Source organism: Pseudophryne corroboree, chromosome 6 (assembly GCF_028390025.1).
Source record: "Pseudophryne corroboree isolate aPseCor3 chromosome 6, aPseCor3.hap2, whole genome shotgun sequence".
In the NCBI taxonomy this organism is placed as follows: Eukaryota; Metazoa; Chordata; class Amphibia; order Anura; family Myobatrachidae; genus Pseudophryne; species Pseudophryne corroboree.
This window is the reverse complement of record NC_086449.1, coordinates 20224962-20249906: the sequence shown is the minus strand read 5'-3', so window position 1 is coordinate 20249906 and position 24945 is coordinate 20224962. Positions and strand designations below refer to the sequence as shown.

Genomic DNA, 24945 nt, shown 5'->3' with positions numbered 1-24945 from the left:
TATCTGCAATCCAATGGAAGCACACAGATTAGTTATAACAAAGTCAGTAATAGTCCTCAATGCACAGAAGTCAGATAAGTGCCTTTGGTAATGTTAGACATCAATATGGTGGGAATCATGGAAGATGCATTGCTGGTAACATAAGTCCATAGATGTAGACAGCTAACAACTTGTACCAAGGTAATGAGCCGATACTGAGAGAGATAATACTGGTGGTGCAGGGTTGATGTCGAATAACCGATGATGTTGAATTGATGGTGAAACACCGATGATGAGGAATTATTAATGGAACACTGATAGTGGAAGGAATCAATGTTGGGACACTGATGGTGATGGGAATCGATTATGACACACCGATGGTGACAGGAATTGGTGATTGCACACTGATGGTAGAAGGAATCGATGATTCCCTTTTAGTATTTAAGCTCTTATGAGTAGGACCCTCTTCCCTCATGTCCTTATCCTTTTCTTACTTTAATAATCTTCAACTGCACCAAATTCCGCATATTTCTGCCAACTGATACTTATGTCAGTGTCATCTGCTGATGTTGTTATGTTTATTTACCCTGTACTTGTCCTATATTGTCTTCAACTGTAAGGTGCTGGTTTCATGTGTTGTTTATTTGTTTATGTACTCTGTAACTGGGCACTGCGGAACTCTTGTGGCGCCATATAAATAAAGGTTAATAATAATAGTAATATTAATAATGGAACACCAAAAGTAACAGGAATCTATGATGGAACACCGAAAGTAACAGGAATCAATGATGGGTCACCAATGGTATCAGGAACGATGCTGGAACATCGATGGAGTCAGGCGGCACTGCTGGATGGAAATTGGTGCAGGTCTCTTTAAGTGGATGGAATCACAGGAGCTGGTAACCTGGAACTGCAGGGCAGAAAACAACCACAGACAGCAGAGACATCCAACACTAGGTTAGAAAACCATAATACTGACAACCAGGAAGTGCTTTCACAGGAAACGTATACCAACTGGGAAGTGGTGATTGGCTGATCTAACAGCTAGGAACCAGACTGCAGAGGATTGGTTATAGAGACTCATGTGATCTGACCGAACATGGCTGCACCCATGTTTGGATATTTGAGGGAAAGTCTGTTTAAAAACAGCATGTGTGTGGCCTACAAGAATGGCGATAGCAGAGGAGGCCATGGGGAGCTGAAAGAGACATCTGCCCGGACATACTGCACATCCACAATTAGTCTGAAGTCAATGGATGGACATAGCAGAGTATAGTGCAGTGTGCCCCTATTTACAGTCACAATACTGCACAGCCACAATCAGTCTGTAATCTATGGATGGTCACAGCACAGCCTAAACAGCAGAGTACTGAACAGCATGCCCCTATGTACAGTCACTATTTGCTGCACAGCCACAATTAGTCTGAAGTCTCTGGATGGACATAGCAGAGTATGGTGCAGTGTGCCCCTATTTACAGTCACAATACTGCACAGCCACAATCAGTCTGTAATCTATGGATGGTCACAGCACAGCCTAAACATCAGAGTACAGAACAGCGTGCCCCTATATACAGTCACTTTTTGCTGCACAGCCACAATTAGTCTGGAGTCTTTGGATGGACACAGAATAGCCTAAACAGCAGAGTACAGTGCAGCCGTCATCAGCGTTGAACTACACCTACAGTTGTGATATTAATCACATCAACATCTAATGTTTCTTTGCATATATAGACTAATTACATAACTGTATATCAATTGGAACAACTTTACATTGTATGATCATTGAAACCTTATATGATCCAGCAGTACTAGGTCATCCTATGAGCGTGCAGAATATGGATTTCTTGTATTGTCACATTGTATAATTCTGTTGTTATTATTGACATCAGCCTTGGTTGCAACCAATAAAATATTGTATTATTTGCATGAGACAATCCCCCTTCCCCATTTTTCTAGAAGCCACACCCGGTCCACAAGATAGACTAATAGTTTCATGGGGATCCAGCCAGGTTCCCGGCCTTCAGGATCCAGGCTGTCAAAAGACTGATGCCGGAACCCGATACAGTACACTCTACAATAGAAGGCGCTCAGCACAATAGAACTCATTTGTCTTAATATTAGATTTGAATAGGCATGTTGGTCATGTACGTTGTCTTGATGTACTTCATTGCTGTCTCTTTAAACCCAACATTAGAGCACAACCAACATGATGGGATTTTACAAGTTATAGATATTTAGAATAACCTAGACACATTGCATAAAAAACCTTTCTAGTTAGTGAACAATTGTCCCTAGTCACCTCATTTATTAAAATCAAAGAAACAAGCAAATTGTAAGGAAGTAGTTATTAATATCCACAAATGACAGTCAACTCCCCAGGCAATCTGTAATATATAAAAAGCTCAGACAGCTCCATATACCTTCCCACATATACTATGCAACTACAGTAGCTTTACCTCAGCATCCCAAAATTCCATAACTCACAATGGTGAGGACCTGCACTCAGAATACACTTGCCTTGGGCAAATGTCCTTATTTAGTCAATACTTTTCCAAGAAACCTTACAATGGTAAGAGAGATGCTTGAAATATGTTTATCTCTGCTTTGTGTAAATAATCTGTATACTACTGGTGTCAGGCAACAAGCAAACGTTAGTCTAATGTAAATTTCCTCCATGTATCCTATAACTAGTGTGCCTGGTGCCACAGGGTTAGCTCAGCGTACTACAGACCCTACGTAGAAGATTATTCCATTATTGGACTGTAATATGTTCTCACCAGAATTAGTATCCAATCACAGATATATACATTTCTGTGAGCATGAACATAATTATTCTCTGCTCATGTCATGTGGCCAGAGGCTCCTCGGCAAAGGCTCTGCATGTGGGACAGGGGCAATTGCGGGAGAGGGGCAATTGTGATGCCTCTTAAATATAAAATTCAGTATACCACTAATATCATTACAGATCAACCAAACCTATATGTCTGTTTACCTTTTGGGTAAAAGTTTATATACATTTTTTGGAATAACAAATGTATTAATTATATTGATTAAACACTTGAAAATTGTTGATTCTGATAATGAAATTAGATATGATGTTATTTGTATAAAATGAAAAACTGTTCCTAGCTCTATATTGTGGAGTGTGGTAGAATTAATACTAGTGGCCAAATTCAATCAACTATGAGTTGGCCGCAATAAGTCTAACATTAGTTAAATTAACCGTTATTAACTTTATGCACAATATAAATTATTTATTATTCATGAACAGTCTCCTATATAGAGCAGCAAATTCTGTTGCACTTTACAATTGGAAACAACAATGATAAGAGAACACTGGGTAATAACAGACAGACATAGAGGTAGGAGGGCCCTGTTCGCAAGCTTACAATCTATAGGGAAATAGGCATTGATAGGCGCTATCTATTGCATAATTGTCCACCTGATTGCAAAGGTTCTTGGTGGGCTGCAATTTCTTTTGTTCTGCATACTAATGAGTGGAACGCACCTTTTTCCCACACCTACATTTTCCCTTGTAAATACACTCATTCTCAGCATATAGCCATGAGAGTTAAATTATTGAGGGATATGGAAAGTATTAGTATGGCATTTTGTTCACATCACAGGACAGTACACATTCAATATACAGTACTGTATAAAACCTTTGTCATTTGCAATCAAAATAAACTAGTATATATGAACTGTTCAAGTGTGTAGGTTAAAGAAAAAAATATTGATTATTTTTTTCAAGAATATTAAAAAATAAAATTGGGAGTTTTTTAAATAACCAGTCTGCATTACATTTGGGGCATACCTTGTTTTAATTGAATGTCATTGAGAGGTCACAATGATTTATTTTAATTTTTAAAACATGTGGCTTGTCTTAATTTATTTAGTTTGCCAGATGTAAATGGCAGTGTTCTTCTGTGTTCCAGTAAAGAGATGAACAATCCCGCTATGTTGGCTGTTTGCATTGCCTTCCTAAATATTTGCTATGATAATCAAGTAGATAACGGACATTCCAGTAAGTAATCTTAGCTAAGTAGCTGAACATTGCACAATCCTGTTCTATGGAATAAAAGTCAAAAGTCAACCTAGTATCCACAATTCTTTAGGAAGACCTCCATTCACCCAGCCAAGTGGTCCTAACATCTATCACTTTCTACCCAAAAATACACACTTGTCACTCTTGCACCAAACACCTTATCTTTCCTTTTATATCAATTCACTCATAATATGTTGTTTGTGGCAAATACTAACATATCGTATGACTCAACAGTGAAGATTTAGATTGCTCACATTTGGCAGATGTTGACATTTGCACTGGATACATAGCGTATTGTACCTCTCAACATTTTTATTGTAAACATTATCACTGTGGAAATTGCACACCAGACACATTTTATGAACATGTGAAACTCACATATTTACAACATATCTGCAAATGTGTATTCATTTAACTATGCATGGGCCTCTAGGTGTACTTCCCCATTTATGTTAATTTTACATTGTCTTTTGCTCTTTAAAATAGTTAGTATCTGTTTCTGATTCTCTTATACTGTATTAGAAAAATAGTAACAATTGACTTACTCTACTGTACATGCTGAATGCACTATTAATATTAATTAAATTCTGTATGTAACTGTATATCACCAATATGAAATTGGCTGACAATGGGTGTTGGGATGTCTTTTCCATCAAAGTATGGCAGAGGGGTCCTTGTGCCCCTCATTATACAGAGGAATGCAGAATTAGTGGAATATTATACTAACACCATTATATAAGGTAAAGTACACACAGTAATACAACAATAAGTGGGAATATTTACATGATGTGAGTCTCAATCTTGTTCATTTCCCTTGCATTAGATGTTCTGAAGAGTTTGGCTAGGCTGACTGGCAACATGGATGGTGTTTTATAGAGAGGAATTGTTCCAGCCAGATTTATTTCTTTTGTAAGTACATACAGTTTGGGTGGGAGCCGTGAGGACTGCATACTGTATGTGTTTGTCCTATTAATAGCTTATGACTTGGTTGAAGAACTCAATTCTTAAGTGAACTTGAAATTCTAATTTAAGCTTACTGAATTTGCAACTCAAGACACTAAACTAAGCTCTATTCCCAATTAGGAATATATATTTTAAATGAAAGAGGTAGTGCTAAAAAGAAAGGAGGCTGGCCTTTGACGTGAAGCTTACAGTTGACCTCCTGAAGAACATTCTGCATCTATGCACATCCTGAGGAGCTTCTAGTTTGCATATGTAGCTCCTAACAATTTTTTTCATTGTCCATGTCCATATCATAACTGAGGTTGTGTATTTTCCAGCCATACAAACACTTAACGCATCATGTACATAAAGTCAACAGCGAATCGCTAAGTCAATGGGACAGAATGAGGCATCTTCAACAACATAAAATGCAAAATGTTCCAAGTGTGCGAAAATAATAATCAAATTCTACATTTATTAGTAACTTCTAAATTATAAATGTTCAAAAGCACGCAGAATGATTATGAATAACTACACAGCAGTCCATGAATTCTTACTGTTGGGATTCCCACAAATTAAGGGTTACAATGCCATCATTTTATTTGTATTGATACTGATTGCTTACATTATGACACTCATGATAAATTCTATGATCATCATATTGGTGTCCACCAGGCAGCAACTCCATTCTCCCATGTACTTCTTCATCCAGCAATTGTCATTCATTGAAATCGTGTTCATGACTGTTACCATTCCAAGCATGCTACGTGTTATATGGCTGGAAGGAACCACCATCTCTATCATAGGTTGTATAGCACAGACTTATATTTATTGTGCTATAGGGACAACAGAATGTCACATCCTCACAGTCATGTCTTTTGATCGATACCTGGCCATATGCCACCCTCTGCGTTATAGCACCATCATGAACATCAAACTTCAACATTCCTTGGTTATCTATTGCTGGGTGTTTGGTTTACTCATCACCCAAGTTAATCTTAGTTTTCTTTGTCAGCTCCGTTTCTGTGGACCCAACGTCATTAATCATTTTTTCTGTGACATTGGTCCTTTTGTTGAACTGTCATGTTCTTACACTCGTGCTCTACAGTTAGAGATTGTGTTTATTTCTATTCCAATAATGGTCATCCCATTTATCTTAATTGTTGTTAGTTACATCTGTGTATTTCTAACTATTCTCAGGATCTCCTCTACAACAGGTAGAAAGAAAACCTTCTCCACTTGCAGCTCCCTCCTCTCTGTTGTGACTGTATTCTACGGAACCTTGATCACTATTTACTTGGTTCCAGCTAATGGACATTCCTTGACTGTAAACAAATTTATTGCCCTTTTGTACATTGTTATAACACCCTTGTTTAACCCATTTGTATACAGCTTGAGGAGTAAAGAAATAAGAGCCATCATAGGGATTTTACTTAAGACAAGGTGTTATGGTAAAAACAAGACATAAAAATTACATTTTCCAGTAATCAATTTGGTACTCATTTTTCCTATATTATTATTGGACTTACAGTATTGCAGGTTATATAAAATGTCAAATCTACATTTCAAAAAGTTTTGTTTAGCATCAACAAATTATGTATAGGCAAGAAGACATTAAGTTCCTCAACTACATTACAATTATGTGCCATAACACATCCACATAAATTTATTTTTGAATACGTCTAACTCATTGGAAGCCCAATTTAATCAACAACATATTTATTTTAAGTATAAAAAGCTAGCAGTATACTGTATATATTGTACATTCCAACCACCATCTTTTATGCTGGATTTCTGCCAATTTAATTTCCTGTTATACCCTTCTTTTTCTGTGTACAGCAAACAAGGTGTGACCAAATTCTGAATGTACACATAATAAACTTGAGTTTTATTCTTTTTAATGAAATGTTTACTAGACTGTGATTTGCATGTCAAAATAGGCTGATAGACAAAATGCTTTCTCTTTACTTGTATGTCGCAACCCATGTCCATAATTGGGTGGATTGTTCAGATTTTTATGGCATATGGTCCTGATTCAGACTTATACGCAATGCCAATATTTACTAGAGATGAGCGGGTTCGGTTTTACTCGGTTTTACTCGGTTCTCAAAACGGCATCTAATTGGCTCACGGATGTCACGTGTTTTGGATAGCCAATAAGATTCGGTTTTGAGAACCGAGTAAAACCGAGTAAAACCGAATCCGCTCATCTCTAATATTTACACAGTTGAGTGATTATCGGCTGACTGTGCATGCATCATGAATACACTGTGTGCGAGAGCCAAGGAATCTTAGCGATGTTTTTCTCAGTGAGAATTTATTCACAAAGTGTTTGACGGTAAGGGTCCATTTGGTGGAGGTAACCGGTAGTGATGGCAAAAATATCAGCATGTATCTCAGCCTACAGTACAACTATGATCCCATTTGTAGAAGACATGGCGTTAGAGCCTCAATTCACATGGCCATTCTGTGTGACCATTCAGATGGTGGAGTTATCGTGGGATCTTTTACAGCCACTCCATGTTTTCATGCAGTTGCTTAGATCTTCAAAACTGCTGGTGGGTGTCTCAATACATTTCCCGGCAGCTACAGCATTACTATTTTTTCGCTGCATAGGGGTCACAGCTCAGAATACATTAGTATTCATTCCTGAGTCAAGCTCTATAGGAGAATGATTAAGTTAGCAATTTTAAGATACAGGTAAACAGCAGCTGTTCTTTAATATATTTTCACTCGATATTAAAAAGTAGCAAGCAGGATAAGTTTAACTCTGTGTAAAAGAAACCTTGTCCTCTCTATCCACTGGGGGAGGTGGTGCATGAAGGTACTGTACTTCCTCATCTCACCACAGTAGTTTGCATTTGCACTGAGTTAGTGTCACCCTCAAGAATGGTAAGCCAGGAAATAAGTAGATTGCAACCATTGTTGGGGGCCATAAAGGGTTTTACTGACTTTTACCTCCATAGCAAACTGGAGTAGTTTTTGGTCTTCTGTAGGGATTTATATTGTTATCACCTTGATTTGTGTTACCCATTCCTTCCTTCCTCTCTATTCCTTTACTTGCAACTAGATGATCTTTTTGTTTTAGGTTTTTCTGAAGAATTCCACATTTTGTTACTCCCAGGATGTATTTTTGTTACAGGATGTGCTTGATATATGGTTTGTTGGGCTGTAACTAATTTATTTGTTGAAAAGATAATGTTTAGCAAATTGGGCATCACCTTGCTGGATGGTCAACTGGTTTGGGAGCTGGGGTTTAGGGGCTCTATTGAGCTTGTTGTTTCAATGTTTTATTGATGCAGCAGGTTGTTGAGGTGAGCTGCATTGGTTTTTTCTTTACTTGGTTAAGAATTTTCTAGGTTGGGACTGCTTATATGGCTGACATTGAAGAGGATCAGTAATGGTGGGTTGATGTGGTGGTTGATTGGTCAGAATTTTTATCTGCAGGGAGCTTGGATGTGTCTCCATGAGTTGTGGTTAATGTCAAGGTAAGGTGTAAGATCATTGCCTCTATGTCAAAATGAGTTATGACGAATGGTGATTTGTCAATCCACCACCTATTATTTTGTTTGACTATATATTTCTGATGCTGGTTTGTCTAGTAGGAGTAGTTCTTCTCTTTTCTGTGTTTGGTGGTGTAAGGTCACATGGGTATCAGGCTGTAGTTCTTGTGAACCCGGCGATGAAGCTTTGTTCTTCAGCTGCCACAGTGAGGTGCAAGAGAAAGCTGTGGAGTAATTTGTATTTGGAGGGGTAAGTTGTCACTGTACATAAGGTAGGACCTGGGAACCATCCTTTTGGTGAAGTGTAGTAGTGCTGTGCCTTGTTAAGGTGAGGTGGGGATCCAGAACTTCCAGAGGTTGTATTATGGGTGTATGACTATCAATAGTTTTTGTAAAATATTGTAGTGTATTGTCTGGAACAGATTTTCTGAAATGCTTTCTTGGACACCAATCTGATTTATTATTTTTTAAAATCTAGGAAATTTACAAATCATGCATCTGTGTGGTTATTTCTTAGTTAGGTTAGTTGGGGGTGTTGGAAATTACGTGTGTACAGGTGTTGATATTGCAGAGTTATATAGGCACATACTAGTACTGTAGATGATTCAAACTATGAACAGGCCAGTTACTTTAGCAGTGGTGCTGGTTTATTGATAGATAGCAAGTACAGCCATACTCACTGTTACATGTATATAGGGGATGAAGTCAGGTTTCAGAAATCTCTTCAGCTGGCGAGTGTAAACAGTTAGTGATGCAAGGATGCTGGAATCAATGTGTAATTCATGTAATCACAGTTATCTCTGAGATAAGTGGAAGACATGTGTCTTCCATTGTGATGCTCTTGCACAGTCTCAAGATGGCTCTGCACATGCTCTATACTAATTTCAGTAGGCATTTTAGGATTGGGCATGAAGCGTCTATGGAAAATAGAAAGACCAGTGTGAGCACAATAGTACACTCCTCTTTCAACAGGGGAACTCTTGGGGAAAGTTTATTTGACAAATGAATCTATCAACCGACAAGTGAATTATACTGTACAGTAGTTTTTCTTATAGCAATTATGCAAATGGTAACATCTGATGCAGTCAGTATCCAGTGGGTGATATTAAGGATTAATAGATCAGTCAAGTCTCATACCCTCTTTGCAACAAGTAGATATGCCTGTCAAATACTGTGACAGAGGCAACATTCTAAAGGCCTAACAGCTATATATATGTACTACGGGATAGTACGTATATTATGCATACACATAATAATCACAATATCAAAGGTGATCTATATTCACCATGATAGTATAAAAGCATAAGATAATCCATTTTATTTCTAGCTAGATGATACAGCAGATTCATTTGTATTTCATTTGAACTCTATACAAAGTACAATAACAACTTTGTTGGCTAGTATTAATTCCACATACGCACATCTGAAGTCCAGTTTAATTTCTAATAAGGAGACCTGGTTAAATCACTAGTCAGCCTCATCATGAGAATGTCTTGGCTAAATATCCCTTGGTTGTCTTTGCCAATTGTCCTAATATTGCATAGCACTGTACTTCAAGATGTAGGAATTTATATGGGAGGGTTATAAGAATGGGGCGTAACTGTATATTATAAAACTCATTGTATGACATGTATCTGGTGTTGAAGCATTTTTGACCCAGGCTTGAGAGGATGTTCCCTCTCAACCTGTATACGGGCGTGGTCTTTATAATAAATAATCAATTGCTTTTTCTAAATCTAATTTCAATTCTGAATCTAATTTCAATTCATTATTTTACCTAACAACAACTCAAACAACAACAACATGGGTAAAGTAGTAGTTAACAATTTGGGGGCTCGTGGTTTGGACCTATATATCTCAATCTCTTCATCGATTTCTCAAAGGGGTGTGCCAGCCAGCCAGCAGCTGCAGATGGAAGGAATATTCCAGGATCATTACAGCACTGGTAAGTATAGAATATCATGGTATGTGCTATATTCCAGTACATGCTGTTTCTATACCTGCCAGCTGTCTGTGTGATTTTATTTTTATAATATGAGAATTAGGAGTGGAGAGATTGACTAAGCTAGGAAAATAACCCAGGGACCTGTTTTTTATTGTGTAAATGTGGCAAAGTTAATCCAAAAGTTGTGATATTGAAAAAAATAAATAAATAGAAAGCTCAGTTTTTCACCCTATGAGCAATTCTGTGAGTGAATGCTTGGACCTCTTTCATGGGGTTTGGATGAGTTCCAATCTGAGATCACAGTTAACGCTGTGAGTGACAGATAAGATAGGGGCCAAATTAAGTGAAAGCACATAGATCACCTTCCCCTTTAGACAGCTACACGTGTGTGCAAGAAGGGTAAATGAAATAAATAGGGTGATTACCCGAGGTTATAGTTGATTATAAGTAATTTGATTGAAATGTTATACTGTAATACTGTGCTGCTGCTGATTGTTTTAATCATATATGGATTCTGGTAAATAACGGAATCTACGGACTAGAGTCCCAAGTATATTCTGAGTCTGTTTGTTAACCTTCTTTATTAACATTGTTTATTGTGCACAAAAGAACTGAACAACTCTAAAGAGGTGTTGTGTTAACCATAACCTAAGTCTGTTTGCTAACATTGTAGTGCACTAAGAGACAAGCAACTTTTAACTTGACATGTTGCTTTGTGATTGTAGTTTGTGATAAGAGGGACTACTGCAGTTTCCCAGTTGACAGACGTGTCGCGTGTGTGAAAGATTGCAGGGATTGCAAATTTTTCAGCATATGGGAAGGGCAGGGAGGATTAACCCTAAGTGTGCATATCATGTATGGAAGAAATATTCCATAGAAGCACCAATTTTGTATAGTACTGTGACCAAGGGGTACAGTCTACAGAAAATGTGAAGAAAAACAAACTATGTTGTGCATTTCAATTATGCTTTATAATATTGGCCTGATCAACCAATGCAAGCGCATATTGAAATCTGCAAGATATTGAAGTTTGCAAACTGTTTTTTTATTATTATTTAATGTATGGGCACCCAACTTATGAAACTATAAAAGACTATAAAACTATGGTACCAAAAGGACACGCCTTGCGCTTGCGAAACTCTGTCATTTTGTGTTTTATGGGGTCTTGTATGTCAAACATAAATGTTCAGTGTTTGTTCTATTAAGTATATTCTCAGATCTGTGTCTAACAGAAACTTTCTGTCTGTGACTATTTGGCATGGTTACAAGTCTTGAGAAAAATGTTTATATAGGTGGTGAACTGAGGAAAGAAAAGAGTTAATGTCCGTGTTCAAATGGCTTTTGGCAGATCTAGAGGATGTGCAATTAGAAATATTCTTTAATGCAATATATTGTGATAAGGTCTGCCAGCAAATTAATGGATGGATGCCGTGTGTTGTATTGCGATATAAAGGAAAATAAAAAAAGTTTTTTCCTGTAAAATAAGTAAATTTAGTTTCCAACGCTGTGTAGCACAGAGAGCTATGGAGCTGTGACAGCCCAAACTTGTGCCTACCCCCCTTCCTGCAGCAGCATGATGTAGTAAAGAAAAAGAAAAAAAAAGTGTTCAGTGAGTTTTGACTTTTTTTCATCTAATGAGATGGATCATAATAAGCAATACTTTAAATATGTTTTGTGCTACAAATGTTGTTGGAAGACTATGATTGTAATTTTAAATGTTTGTTACACAAACGATCTACTCTATTTTTTAATATAAGAACTAATATCTTAAACAGATAGTCTGTAGAGAGAGCTGCCAATAATAAAAAAAAAAGAAGGTGTAGTCACAAGAGCATAACTGTATTCAGAAAAAAAAATCCCAGCAGCATATACAGGCTAGAAATGTCAGCGCTAACAGCGTTATCGCTAACAGATTTGCATCTGGCAGACAGTCAAGAAGACTACGCCCTAAGGCTGCAAACAATACTTATCCATCTCAGATGTGGGCTGTACAGGGGGGGGGGGTTCAAAGCAGCAGCAGCTAGAATCATAGGGAAAGATAAAGGTATCATTCTGTAAAGTATATGCTGTAAATCACAGATTGCCACAAGCAAGTAATCACTACGATTCCAGTATTAACATACTTTTAGGCAATTCTTCAAATTTATTTGGAAGAAACCTAATTTGTAAGTTACAGTATAAAATATACTGTATCACGGATGAGGTACTACTACAGATTCCAGAAAGTATAGAGTACGGACAGATTCAGTTGGATACATAGCATATATATATATATATATATATATATATGCTATCACTTACCCTGTGATTCTATGAATGGAGGTAAAGGATATGCTTGCTAAAATCCATAACAAAGTATAGGCATTGATATATTAGATTGCAAAGGTTCCTAGTGTACTGCATAATATACAGTGATGAACCAGGTATATGCAGTGATGAACCAAGTGTGGGGATATGATTGTATATAAAAGCTATACAGATAATGTGAGCGGTGTTGATAAGTGTTCTGAATAAGTGAGTTTTCAGGGAATGCTTGTATGTGGCAAGGCATTCCATAGAATGGATGCAGTCCAAGGAAAGTTTGTAGTTGTGCATGGAAGCAAATAATGAGTGTGGATGTGAGACGTGGATCTTGTGAAGAGTGGACTGAGTGGACTGGCCAGTCTGAGAGATATTTTGAGATAAGCAAAGAAATGTATAGTATGTTGATGTAGTATGATTACTAACCTTGTGTGTAAGTAATGGTAGAATACAGACTACCCAATGAAAAAAAATAAGAATTTACTCACCGGTAATTCTATTTCTCGTAGTCCGTAGTGGATGCTGGGAACTCCGAAAGGACCATGGGGAATAGCGGGCTCCGAAGGAGGCTGGGCACTCTAGAAAGATTTATGACTACCTGGTGTGCACTGGCTCCTCCCACTATGACCCTCCTCCAAGCCTCAGTTAGGACACCGTGCCCGGACGAGCAGACATAATAAGGAAGGATTTAGAATCCCGGGTAAGACTCTTACCAGCCACACCAATCACACCGTACAACTCGTGATACTATATCCAGTTTGACAGTATGAAAACAACTGAGCCTCTCAACAGATGGCTCAACAATAACCCTTTAGTTAACAGTAACTATGTACAAGTATTGCAGACAATCCGCACTTGGGATGGGCGCCCAGCATCCACTACGGACTAAGAGAAATAGAATTACCGGTGAGTAAATTCTTATTTTCTCTAACGTCCTAGTGGATGCTGGGAACTCCGAAAGGACCATGGGGATTATACCAAAGCTCCCAAACGGGCGGGAGAGTGCGGATGACTCTGTAGCACCGAATGAGAGAACTCCAGGTCCTCCTCAGCCAGGGTATCAAATTTGTAGAATTTTGCAAACGTGTTTGCCCCTGACCAAGTAGCTGCTCGGCAAAGTTGTAATGCCGAGACCCCTCGGGCAGCCGCCCAAGATGAGCCCACCTTCCTTGTGGAATGGGCATTTACAGATTTTGGCTGTGGTATGCCTGCCACAGAATGTGCAAGCTGAATTGTACTACAAATCCAGCGAGCAATAGACTGCTTAGAAGCAGGAGCACCCAGCTTGTTGGGTGCATACAGGATAAACAACGAGTCAGTTTTCCTGACTCCAGCCGTCCTGGAAACATATATTTTCAGGGCCCTGACAGCGTCTAGCAACTTGGAGTCCTCCAATTCACTAGTAGCCGCCGGCACCACAATAGGCTGGTTCAGGTGAAACGCTGACACCACCTTAGGGAGAAATTGAGGACGAGTCCTCAACTCTGCCCTATCCATATGGAAAATCAGATAAGGGCTTTTACATGATAAAGCCGCTAATTCTGACACTCGCCTGGCTGAAGCCAAGGCTAATAACATGACCACTTTCCACGTGAGATATTTCAGATCCACGGTTTTTAGTGGCTCAAACCAATGTGATTTTAAGAAACTCAACATCACGTTGAGATCCCAAGGTGCCACAGGAGGCACAAACGGGGGCTGAATATGCAGCACTCCTTTTACAAAAGTCTGAACTTCAGGTACTGAAGCTAGTTCTTTTTGAAAGAAAATCGACAGAGCCGAGATCTGTACTTTAATGGAGCCTAGTTTTAGGCCCATATCCACTCCTGCTTGCAGGAAATGCAGAAATCGACCTAGTTGAAATTCCTCTGTTGGGGCCTTGTTGGCCTCGCACCATGCAACATATTTTCGCCATATGCGGTGATAATGCGCTGCCGTAACATCTTTCCTGGCCTTAATAAGCGTAGGAATGACTTCTTCCGGAATACCCTTTTCCTTTAGGATCCGGTGTTCAACCGCCATGCCGTCAAACGCAGCCGCGGTAAGTCTTGGAACAGACAGGGCCCCTGCTGTATCAGGTCCTGTCTGAGCGGTAGAGGCCACGGGTCCTCTGAGAGCATCTCTTGAAGTTCCGGGTACCACGCTCGTCTTGGCCAATCCGGAACCACGAGAATTGTGTTTACTCCTCGCTTTCTTATTATTCTCAATACCTTTGGAATGAGAGGCAGAGGAGGGAACACATAAACCGACTGGTACACCCACGGTGTCACTAGAGCGTCCACAGCTATTGCCTGAGGGTCCCTTGACCTGGCGCAATATCTTTTTAACTTTTTTGTTGAGACGGGACGCCATCATGTCCACCTGTGGTTTTTCCCAACGGTTTACCAGCATCTGGAAGACTTCTGGGTGAAGTCCCCACTCTCCCGGGTGGAGGTCGTGTCTGCTGAGGAAGTCTACTTCCCAGTTGTCCACTCCCGGAATGAACACTGCTGACAGTGCTAGTACATGATTCTCCGCCCATCGGAGAATTCTTGTGGCTTCTGCCATCGCCATCCTGCTTCTTGTGCCGCCCTGTCGATTTACATGGGCGACTGCCGTGATGTTGTCTGACTGGATCAGCACCGGCTGGTGTAGGAGCAGTGCTTTTGCTCGACTTAGGGCATTGTAGATGGCCCTTAGTTCCAGAATATTTATGTGAAGGGAAGTCTCCTGACTCGACCATAGTCCTTTTAAGTTTCTTCCCTGTATGACTGCCCCCCAGCCTCGAAGGCTGGCATCCGTGGTCACCAGGACCCAGTCCTGTATTCCGAACCTGCGGCCCTCTAGAAGATGGGCACTCTGCAGCCACCACAGTAGATACACCCTGGTTCTTGGAGACAGGGTTATTAAGCGATGCATCTGAAGATGCGATCCGGACCACTGGTCCCACAGGTCCCACTGAAAGATTCTGGCATGGAACCTGCCAAAGGGAATTGCTTCGTAAGAAGCCACCATCTTCCCCAGGACCCGTGTGCAGCGATACACTGATACTTGTTTTGGTTTCAGGAGGTCTCTGACTAGAGATGACAACTCCCTGGCTTTCTCCTCCGGGAGAAACACTTTCTTCTGGACTGTATCCAGAATCATACCCAGGAATAGTAGCCGTGTCGTCGGAACCAGCTGTGACTTTGGGATATTCAGAATCCAGCCGTGCTGGTGCAGCACCTCCTGAGATAGTGCTACCCCCACCAACAACTGTTCCTTGGACCTCGCTTTTATTAGGAGATCGTCCAAGTACGGGATAATTAAAACTCCCTTTCTTCGAAGGAGTATCATCATTTCCGCCATAACCTTGGTAAATACCCTCGGTGCCGTGGACAGTCCAAACGGCAGCGTCTGGAATTGGTAATGGCAATCCTGTACCACAAATCTGAGGTACTCCTGGTGAGGATGGTAAATGGGGACATATAGGTAAGCATCCTTGATGTCCAGGGATACCATGTAATCCCCCTCGTCCAGGCTTGCAATAACCGCCCTGAGCTATTCCATCTTGAACTTGAATTTCTTTATGTACGTGTTCAAGGATTTCAAATTTAGAATGGGTCTCACCGAACCGTCCGGTTTCGGTACCACAAATAGTGTGGAATAATAACCCCGGCCTTGTTGAAGTAGGGGTACCTTGATTATCACCTGCTGGGAATACAGCTTGTGAATTGCCGCTAGCACCGCCTCCCTGTCTGAGGGAGCAATCGGCAAGGCAGATTTTAGGAACCGGTGGGGTGGGGACGCCTCGAATTCCAGTTTGTACCCCTGAGATACTATTTGCAGGATCCAGGGATCCACCTGTGAGCGAGCCCACTGATCGCTGAAATTCTTGAGGCGACCCCCCACCGTACCTGGCTCCGCCTGTGGAGCCCCACCGTCATGCGGCGGACTTGGAAGGAGAAGCGGGGGAGGATTTTTGCTCCTGGGAACCTGCTGTTTGTTGCAGCCTTTTTCCCCTACCTCTGCCTCTGGACAGAAAGGACCCGCCTTTTCCACGCCTGTTTTTCTGGGTCCGAAAGGACTGAACATGATAAAACGGCGCCTTCTTAGGCTGTGAGGGGACATGGGGTAAAAATGCTGACTTCCCAGACGTTGCTGTGGAAACTAGGTCCGAGAGACCATCCCCAAATAATTCCTCACCCTTATATGGTAACACTTCCATGTGCTTTTTTGAATCCGCATCTCCTGTCCACTGGCGAGTCCATAAGCCTCTCCTAGCAGAAATGGAAAATGCACTTACTTTAGATGCCAGTCGGCAGATTTCCCTCTGTGCATCTCTCATATATAAGACTGAGTCTTTTATATGGTCTATGGTTAACAGGATCGTGTCTCTGTCTAATGTGTCAATATTTTCTGACAGTTTATCTGACCACGCAGCGGCAGCACTGCACATCCAAGCTGACACAATAGCTGGCCTAAGTATAATGCCTGTGTGTGTATATACAGACTTCAGGATCGCCTCCTGCTTTCTATCAGCAGGTTCCTTGAGGGCGGCCGTATCCGGAGACGGTAGTGCCACCTTTTTAGACAAACGTGTGAGCTCTTTATCCACTCTAGGGGGTGTTTCCCAACGTGACCTATCCTCTGGCGGGAAAGGGAACGCCATTAGTACCTTCTTAGGAATTACCAATTTTTTATCAGGGAAAGCCCACGCTTCTTCACACACTTCATTTAATTCATCTGATGGGGGAAAAACTATGGGTAGTTTTTTCTCTCCAAACATAATACCCTTTTTAGTGGTACCTGTAGTTATATCAGAAATGTGTAACACCTCTTTCATTGCCTCAATCATGCAGTGAATGGCCTTAGTGGGCATCAGGTTAGACTCATCGTCGTCGACACTGGTGTCAGTATCAGTGTCGACATCTGGGTCTGCTTGAGGTAGCGGGCGTTTTAGAGCCCCTGATGACCCATGCGACGACTGGGCAGGCACGAGCTGAGAAGTCGGCTGTCCCACATTTGGCATGTCGTCGATTTTCTTATATAGGGAGTCTATACGTGCACTCATTACTTTCCATAAGCCCATCCACTCAGGTGTCTGCCCCGCAGGGGGTGACATCCCTTCTAAAGGCATCTGCTCCGCCTCCACATCATTATCCTCATCAAACATGTCGACACATCCGTACCGACACACCGCACACACACAAGGAATGCTCCGAATGAGGACAGGACCCACAAAAGCCCTTTGGGGGGACAGAGTGAGAGTATGCCAGCACACACCAGAGCGCTATATAATGCAGGGACTAACTGAGTTATGTCCCCTATAGCTGCTGTTTTATATAATATATATATTGCGCCTAAATTTAGTGCCCCCCCTCTCTGTTTTTACCCTGTTCTGTAGTGTAGACTGCAGGGGAGAGCCAGGGAGCTTCCTTCCAGCGGATCTGTGAAGGAGAAATGGCGCCAGTGTGCTGCAGGAGATAGCTCCGCCCCTTTTCCGCGGCCTATTCTCCCGCTTTTTTCCATATTCTGGCAGGGGTATTTTCCACATATATAGCCTCTGGGACTATATATTGTGGAGTTTTTGCCAGCCAAGGTGTTTTTATTGCTTCTCAGGGCGCCCCCCCCCCCAGCGCCCTGCACCCTCAGTGACCGGAGTATGAAGTGTGTATGAGGAGCAATGGCGCACAGCTGCAGTGCTGTGCGCTACCTTGGTGAAGACTGATGTCTTCTGCCGCCGTTTTTCCGGACCTCTTCTTGCTTCTGGCTCTGTAAGGGGGACGGCGGCGCGGCTCCGGGACCGAACACCAAGGACTGGGCCTGCGGTCGATCCCTCTGGAGCTAATGGTGTCCAGTAGCCTAAGAAGCCCAATCCGGCTGCAAGCAGGCGAGTTCGCTTCTTCTCCCCTTAGTCCCTCGCTGCAGTGAGCCTGTTGTCAGCAGGTCTCACTGAAAATAAAAAAACTAAATCTATACTTTCTTTCTAAGGGCTCAGGAGAGCCCCTAGTGTGCATCCAACCTCGGCCGGGCACGAAATCTAACTGGGGCTTGGAGGAGGGTCATAGTGGGAGGAGCCAGTGCACACCAGGTAGTCATAAATCTTTCTAGAGTGCCCAGCCTCCTTCGGAGCCCGCTATTCCCCATGGTCCTTTCGGAGTTCCCAGCATCCACTAGGACGTTAGAGAAATGTAATGTTGATGGAATAGATTACACTGTATTGGACTAGATTATGCAAAAGATTTATAGACAATCTTTCTTTATACTTGTAAAAATAACCTACATTCTTTTGTACCTACAGATGGTTTACCCAATATGTGGATGATCTACTGTGGTGCTATAAATTATTTGAAGTGTTGGTGTCAGATACTAAACAGTTGTGTTTTCTTACAGAACAGGACACAAGGTGTCGCAAGACAAAATTCAACGGTGTGCTGACAAAGTTAACTACCTAGGTCATTATTTGGCACTAGGCCAAAGATAGTTAAACCCTCAGAGGGTGGAGCCTTGGTATACATTTATTAATAGATATATATGTATGACCAGATGATAAATCTCTAGATACAGTAATTTTTTGTAAATGCTATGTTCATGCATTCAAGTTCATAACCAAAGAAATTATAGAAGGTAATACAATATTACACTTTATCATGAATAAGACATTATGGATACACAGTCAGAGCCAAACCATCAACTTATGTATAAGCAAGAACAAACAAAAAAAAGTTTAAAACTGTGGTTAAGCAGTAGATTTTGTATGATGTGTACATCTTACCTCTGACAGTATACAGCTTTGATACAGCTGCATACTTGTCTTCCTCACCCCCAAAAGTGGGGAGTATAAGGAATATAATGTGGATGAGTAAGACAATTATAAAGAATTACATTGCATTTAAAAAAATGACAGTAACAGGAGAATAATTTCTCTAGCATCCATAGGGGATAATGGGATGGTAAATTACAGTGTGTTAACTGAAATTAGTATGGGAATTAGTGACTTAGTATTAGTAATAATAAAGTGTCGCTGCCAACTTTTACTATGGGAAATGTCATGAGTTATGCAAATCTAAGGGTAACTAGCATGAAATAGATTCACAAGCTTTCTATGGTAGGATGAAGTTTAATGGAGAAGTGTACATTGTGTTCTGGCATTTAACCAAAATAACACATTATGTGATAATGAGAGGGATAGTGATGGTGATAATGAAAGCTATAGCATGTTTACTGCATATGTTTGGGTTGATTAAAAACAACATTGTTTTAATACAACATAGTTTAATGCTAAAAAAAAAAAAAGGAACTATAGTATGTGTAACAGGTGTTAAGGGGTAAAGTAAAGCAACAGAGTTTGCTGCGCTATTTGAGAAATGAATAATAAGGCCAGATGTGTGATCTATTGTTTCAAAGACAGTAAAGTTTATTTACTGATAGAAAGAGTTTATAGGAGTTTGGAAAATATTTTTCAATTAATATGTGTAATGTTGAGAACAAAAAGTCATAATATGACATGGAAGGTTTAAAGAATTAAGCATTATTAATCTACAAAAGAGACAGGAAAGGCAGAATTTGAATCATGGCATGGTCCAATCGTTGGTTCAATAGTGGTAGAATTACACCTAAGCCTCTGCTTAGTCTCTCTTCTATATAATTTTTTTTGTTATTCTTTTTGAAATATATATTATCCAGAGCAAAGATATATTATCCAGAGACTGATTCAAAACTACAAAATGATTTGACGATTCAAATGTGTCACACAAATTATTTAAACAGTTACAAGAATATCAAAAGCTGCAAGAACCTTGGAAAGATATTTAACCAACACGAAAACACACAGTCCGGCACAGGACAAATCACTGAGAGAGTGAAGACGGTGTTATGGTGAGAAGTTGCTTATGTTTCGGTTCCATTTAAGATCGCATAGGATGGTCCTTGGCAAGTACCGCTGACTACTGATACAGCCGTTGCAAAGGCTGCAGAAGAAGGACACCTAGATCCATGAGCTTGCAATGAAATGAAAAGGTCAGAGACCAGAGCCTAAAGGAACCTAAAACTAAAAACAATTGTATGGAGATACAGAGACTGTTACTACTGTTACTAACACAGAGTTATATTTGAATAAACCCTTCAATCAAGATAGAGATGATTATGATAATTGATAATAGACTATGTGCTCACTGCTTATAAGCTAATATCCTACAGAACTTTTAACATTTCTGAAAGTATATGGGAGCGATGTTATTTATAACAGCATTAGGACTTGATTTCTTTTTCTTTGAAGAGAGAGCGAGCAGACGTGTAATGTAGGTATGAGTACTCATCCATTATTGTGGATGGGAATTATTTCAATAAGACCCTTCCTTCCTCTTTTCTTTTCTAAGCAGGGAATCCAGAGAGATTTATGACCGGTGTAACGAACACCCTTTGAAAAACGTGGTTGTGAGTATTGTACTCCACTTGAAGACAGATGTATAGATTAATGCATGGATAATTTAATAATTTAGGATATTATCCTGAGGAGTATCCAGTCCAGCAATACCATAAATTGTTGGAAAGATTTTGGGTACTGCTGCTAAATAAATATTATTGCTAATTATTATTATTATAATTGTTAGATATGTATACATAGACACTAGCATTGTATAGTAGCAGGCCAAAGTTCTCTATGTAAGTTACATTTAAGGTGAGTACAAAAACTTTATAGAGTTGTGATAATAGTGAAACAGGTACATGTGTATAGATACAACAGTATCTCAAGAAAGAACCACTAGTGATAATATCAGCTACACATATCGGGTGTATTTCAGTTAGTGGAAATAAAATAGGTCAATAATACAGGAAAAATTAACTTATGCAGATAGGAAAGATTGATTTAAGGGAATGTGAAAGGATTGTTACAATATACAAACCTAATGTTTCTAGATGTGCTAGATATAATGAGTTAGGTATATAAATAGTAATGGTTACATAGGATGTTCATTAAATTTTATGATTTAGTAAATGTATTTTACCAGGAGTAGATTCAAAGGTTAAAAGAGATATCATACATAACGGAGAATGTTATTTGTCACTATGTCCTTAGGATATGATATATAATTGGTTACCTATTAATTCTGAAGATGTTTGTTATTTAAGAAGATTAATTTAGCAATTTTATACAAAACACATAATAACTTGAGAAAAGTTTTCTTGCAGGACGAACTATTCCTAAAAAGAGTAATTGACTCAGTAATCAGGAAACATGTTCCTGCCACCAGAGCATCAATAAAACCTTGAATTGGTGGAGGTGTCGCTATTAAGTTCTCCTATGGCTAATGGAGTTTATGATTAATCAAATGGGAGTGATGTTTTATTTCATTTAAGTTATTGATAACATGACTGAACTTTATGATAGGACATTCCAGGACATTGGATATTTATGATGATTCCAGGACATTGGACATGAACTATTACGATACCACATTGCTCTACATTCTTTAATACCAGAAATTGGAGGATATTGTTGATTTCCGGAACAGCACTTTGAGCTCACTGTTGTGCTTATTTGACCAATCACATTACAGATCCTGATACGTGTATTGCCAAGTATATAAAGGAAGCCCATGATATAAAAGAAGAACTTTAACAAAGACATTATGATATGGACTGGAAAGGATAAATGTTTAAATCCTAGTATTCAATTTTAAGGATTAGGAAAATGTTTTTTTTAAGTATATTGTATGTGATTATGTATTCTGTGATGAGGTTTATTCTTAGGTGAACCCGATGTGATTATAGCCATTCGTTTGATCTTCACTGTCTACAGGTGCGGCCTATGTTGTATTTAGAAGGCTACTGCCAGACGCAGAATAGCAATACTATATGAAATGATTATTAGCGAACTATACATTCCCAGAAATTTCCCTGAGATGACAGGGCACATGGATAATGTCCCTGATCAAAGGGTGGAGCTGTCAAATACTGTGACAGAGGCAACATTCTAAAGGCCTAACAGCTATATATATGTACTACGGGATAGTACGTATATTATGCATACACATAATAATCACAATATCAAAGGTGATCTATATTCACCATGATAGTATAAAAGCATAAGAGAATCCATTTTGTTTCTAGCTAGATGATACAGCAGATTCATTTGTATTTCATTTGAACTCTATACAAAGTACAATAACAACTTTGTTGGCTAGTATTAATTCCACATACGCACATATGAAGTCCAGTTTAATTCCTAATAAGGAGACATGGTTAAATCACTAGTCAGCCTCATCCCGAGAATGTCTTGGCTAAATATCCCTTGGTTGTCTTTGCCAATTGTCCTAATATTGCATAACACTTTACTTCAAGATGTAGGAATTTATATGGGAGGGTTATAAGAATGGGGCGTAACTGTATATTATAAAACTCATTGTATGACATGTATCTGGTGTTGAAGCATTTTTGACCCAGGCTTGAGAGGATGTTCCCTCTCAACCTGTATACGGGCGTGGTCTTTATAATAAATAATCAATTGCTTTTTCTAAATCTAATTTCAATTCTAAATCTAATGTCAATTCATTCTTCTACCTAACAACAACTCAAACAACAACAATATGGGTAAAGTAGTAGTTAACAGCCAATTTTAAAAAGAGCATATTTGCCATGCATCCACATTGTGAACAGGGGACTGATTCCAAGTAAGATACAGCGAGAATGTTTTTTGAATTCACATGCATGCATCACAATTTTGTTCATACCTACAGTATTTGGAGAACAAATTCAGATGCATGGTAAAATATATGACGATGGATACTCCTAGACATTGACTGGGAAGTAACAAGAGGTGGCTATTTAGAAACCTGGAGATGTTGTGCCCTATAGGTGTGTTGCATGCATGTTGCTGAAAGTGATCGCATACGTCATGCAGTGATATTCCAGCCTGGACTGTTACAGTCCCTAACATGCTATGTATCATATGGCTGGAAGGAGTCACCCTCATCTATTATGTGTTGTATACAGTAAGTCAGACTTATCTTTGATGTACTATACTGTAGGTTGTATAGAATGTCACCTCTTTGCAGTCATGTCTTACGATCGATACTTGGCTACATGCAACCCTCTGCGGTATAACACATGACCATCAAACTACAACATTCCTTGGTTATCTATTGCTGGGTGTTTGGCTTTCTACTCACCCAGATTACTCTCTATTTCCTGTGTCAGTCTCAGTTTTGTGGGCCCAACATCATTAATAATTTTTTCTGTGACCTTGTACCTTTTGTTGAACTGTCATGTTCTTACACACATGCCTTACCCACAAGAGTGACCTCAGTTAACCTCACGGTCTACAGAAGACCACAAAGTTCCCACTATTGACTATAATGGAGGTTCACGATACTCCCTCTATAGCCTATGCACTCCGCATGATTGACAGGCCGGGAGCGCACAGTCAATCAGCAGAGTGCTACGATGTGGTGCTCTCTGATTGGCTGGCGGTTCCCCAACTGACAGAAGTCACAAGGGGTCCCGCTGTTCGTGGAAAGGGAATCCATGTTGATAATGCTGATTATTTTACAGTAATGAAAGCTATACCTTATACACACTTAGAATACACTCTACCATGGAGCCGATGTGGCCGCTAAACTTAGTACACACACTACGTACTTTATACACTGTTTGCGTACGGAGTCCCGTATCACTGTATGGACTTTGCGTACAAACTCCGCGCTGGGGGTACAAAGTACACACAGCGCGCACACACCCAGAGATACACTTTAAACCTCTACAGTAATGCAATGAAATGATAAAACACTTTAAACCTTAGCAGGGCAATGAAGACACGACACCAGATTGCAATTAAACCACTGGGTTCCGAAACCACAGCGTATTATTGCTGAAAGGGGGTTACAATACAAATAATACAATACCATATAACAGAGTAAATGGCTACATTCAATGGTACATACGTGAGTAGATTCACTTGCGCTTCCCGGCCCGGTCCTCAGTCATCTATTAGATAACTTTGTGAGTCTTGTGTCTGACCAGGCCAGCAGCAGGCTCTCTTTATACAATTCCTCCAAAACTCAATACAATGGATACTGTAATCCCTTTGTCCATTGGACATAGGGATGCACTTTTACAGTACAGGAGAGGTCATAGGTCGGGGTGAATAGGTGGGCGATGTCCATTCCAACTGCTCTTGTCGGTGGTCTCCTCTGGCTTCCCGCCGCATACATAATGTACAGTAAATACAGTTTATATCTATATTCTGCTTCTGCACATAACTATCCGCA

The 24945-nt window shown here is 39.9% G+C and overlaps 1 protein-coding gene across 1 annotated transcript; it reads left to right on the top strand.

The window, feature by feature from the left end:
- Window positions 1-5483: 5483 nt before the first annotated feature.
- On the top strand, window positions 5484-6434 carry LOC134934111 (olfactory receptor 10A3-like). Its single transcript, XM_063929616.1, has one exon. It carries the CDS (start codon window positions 5484-5486, stop codon window positions 6432-6434), a length of 951 nt encoding a protein of 316 aa, XP_063785686.1.
- The last annotated feature ends 18511 nt before the right edge of the window (window positions 6435-24945 follow it).

Bases quoted from the DNA above. Each gene is read 5' to 3' on its own strand.
- LOC134934111 (XM_063929616.1), top strand. From the start codon at position 5,484: ATGATTATGAATAACTACACAGCAGTCCATGAATTCTTACTGTTGGGA.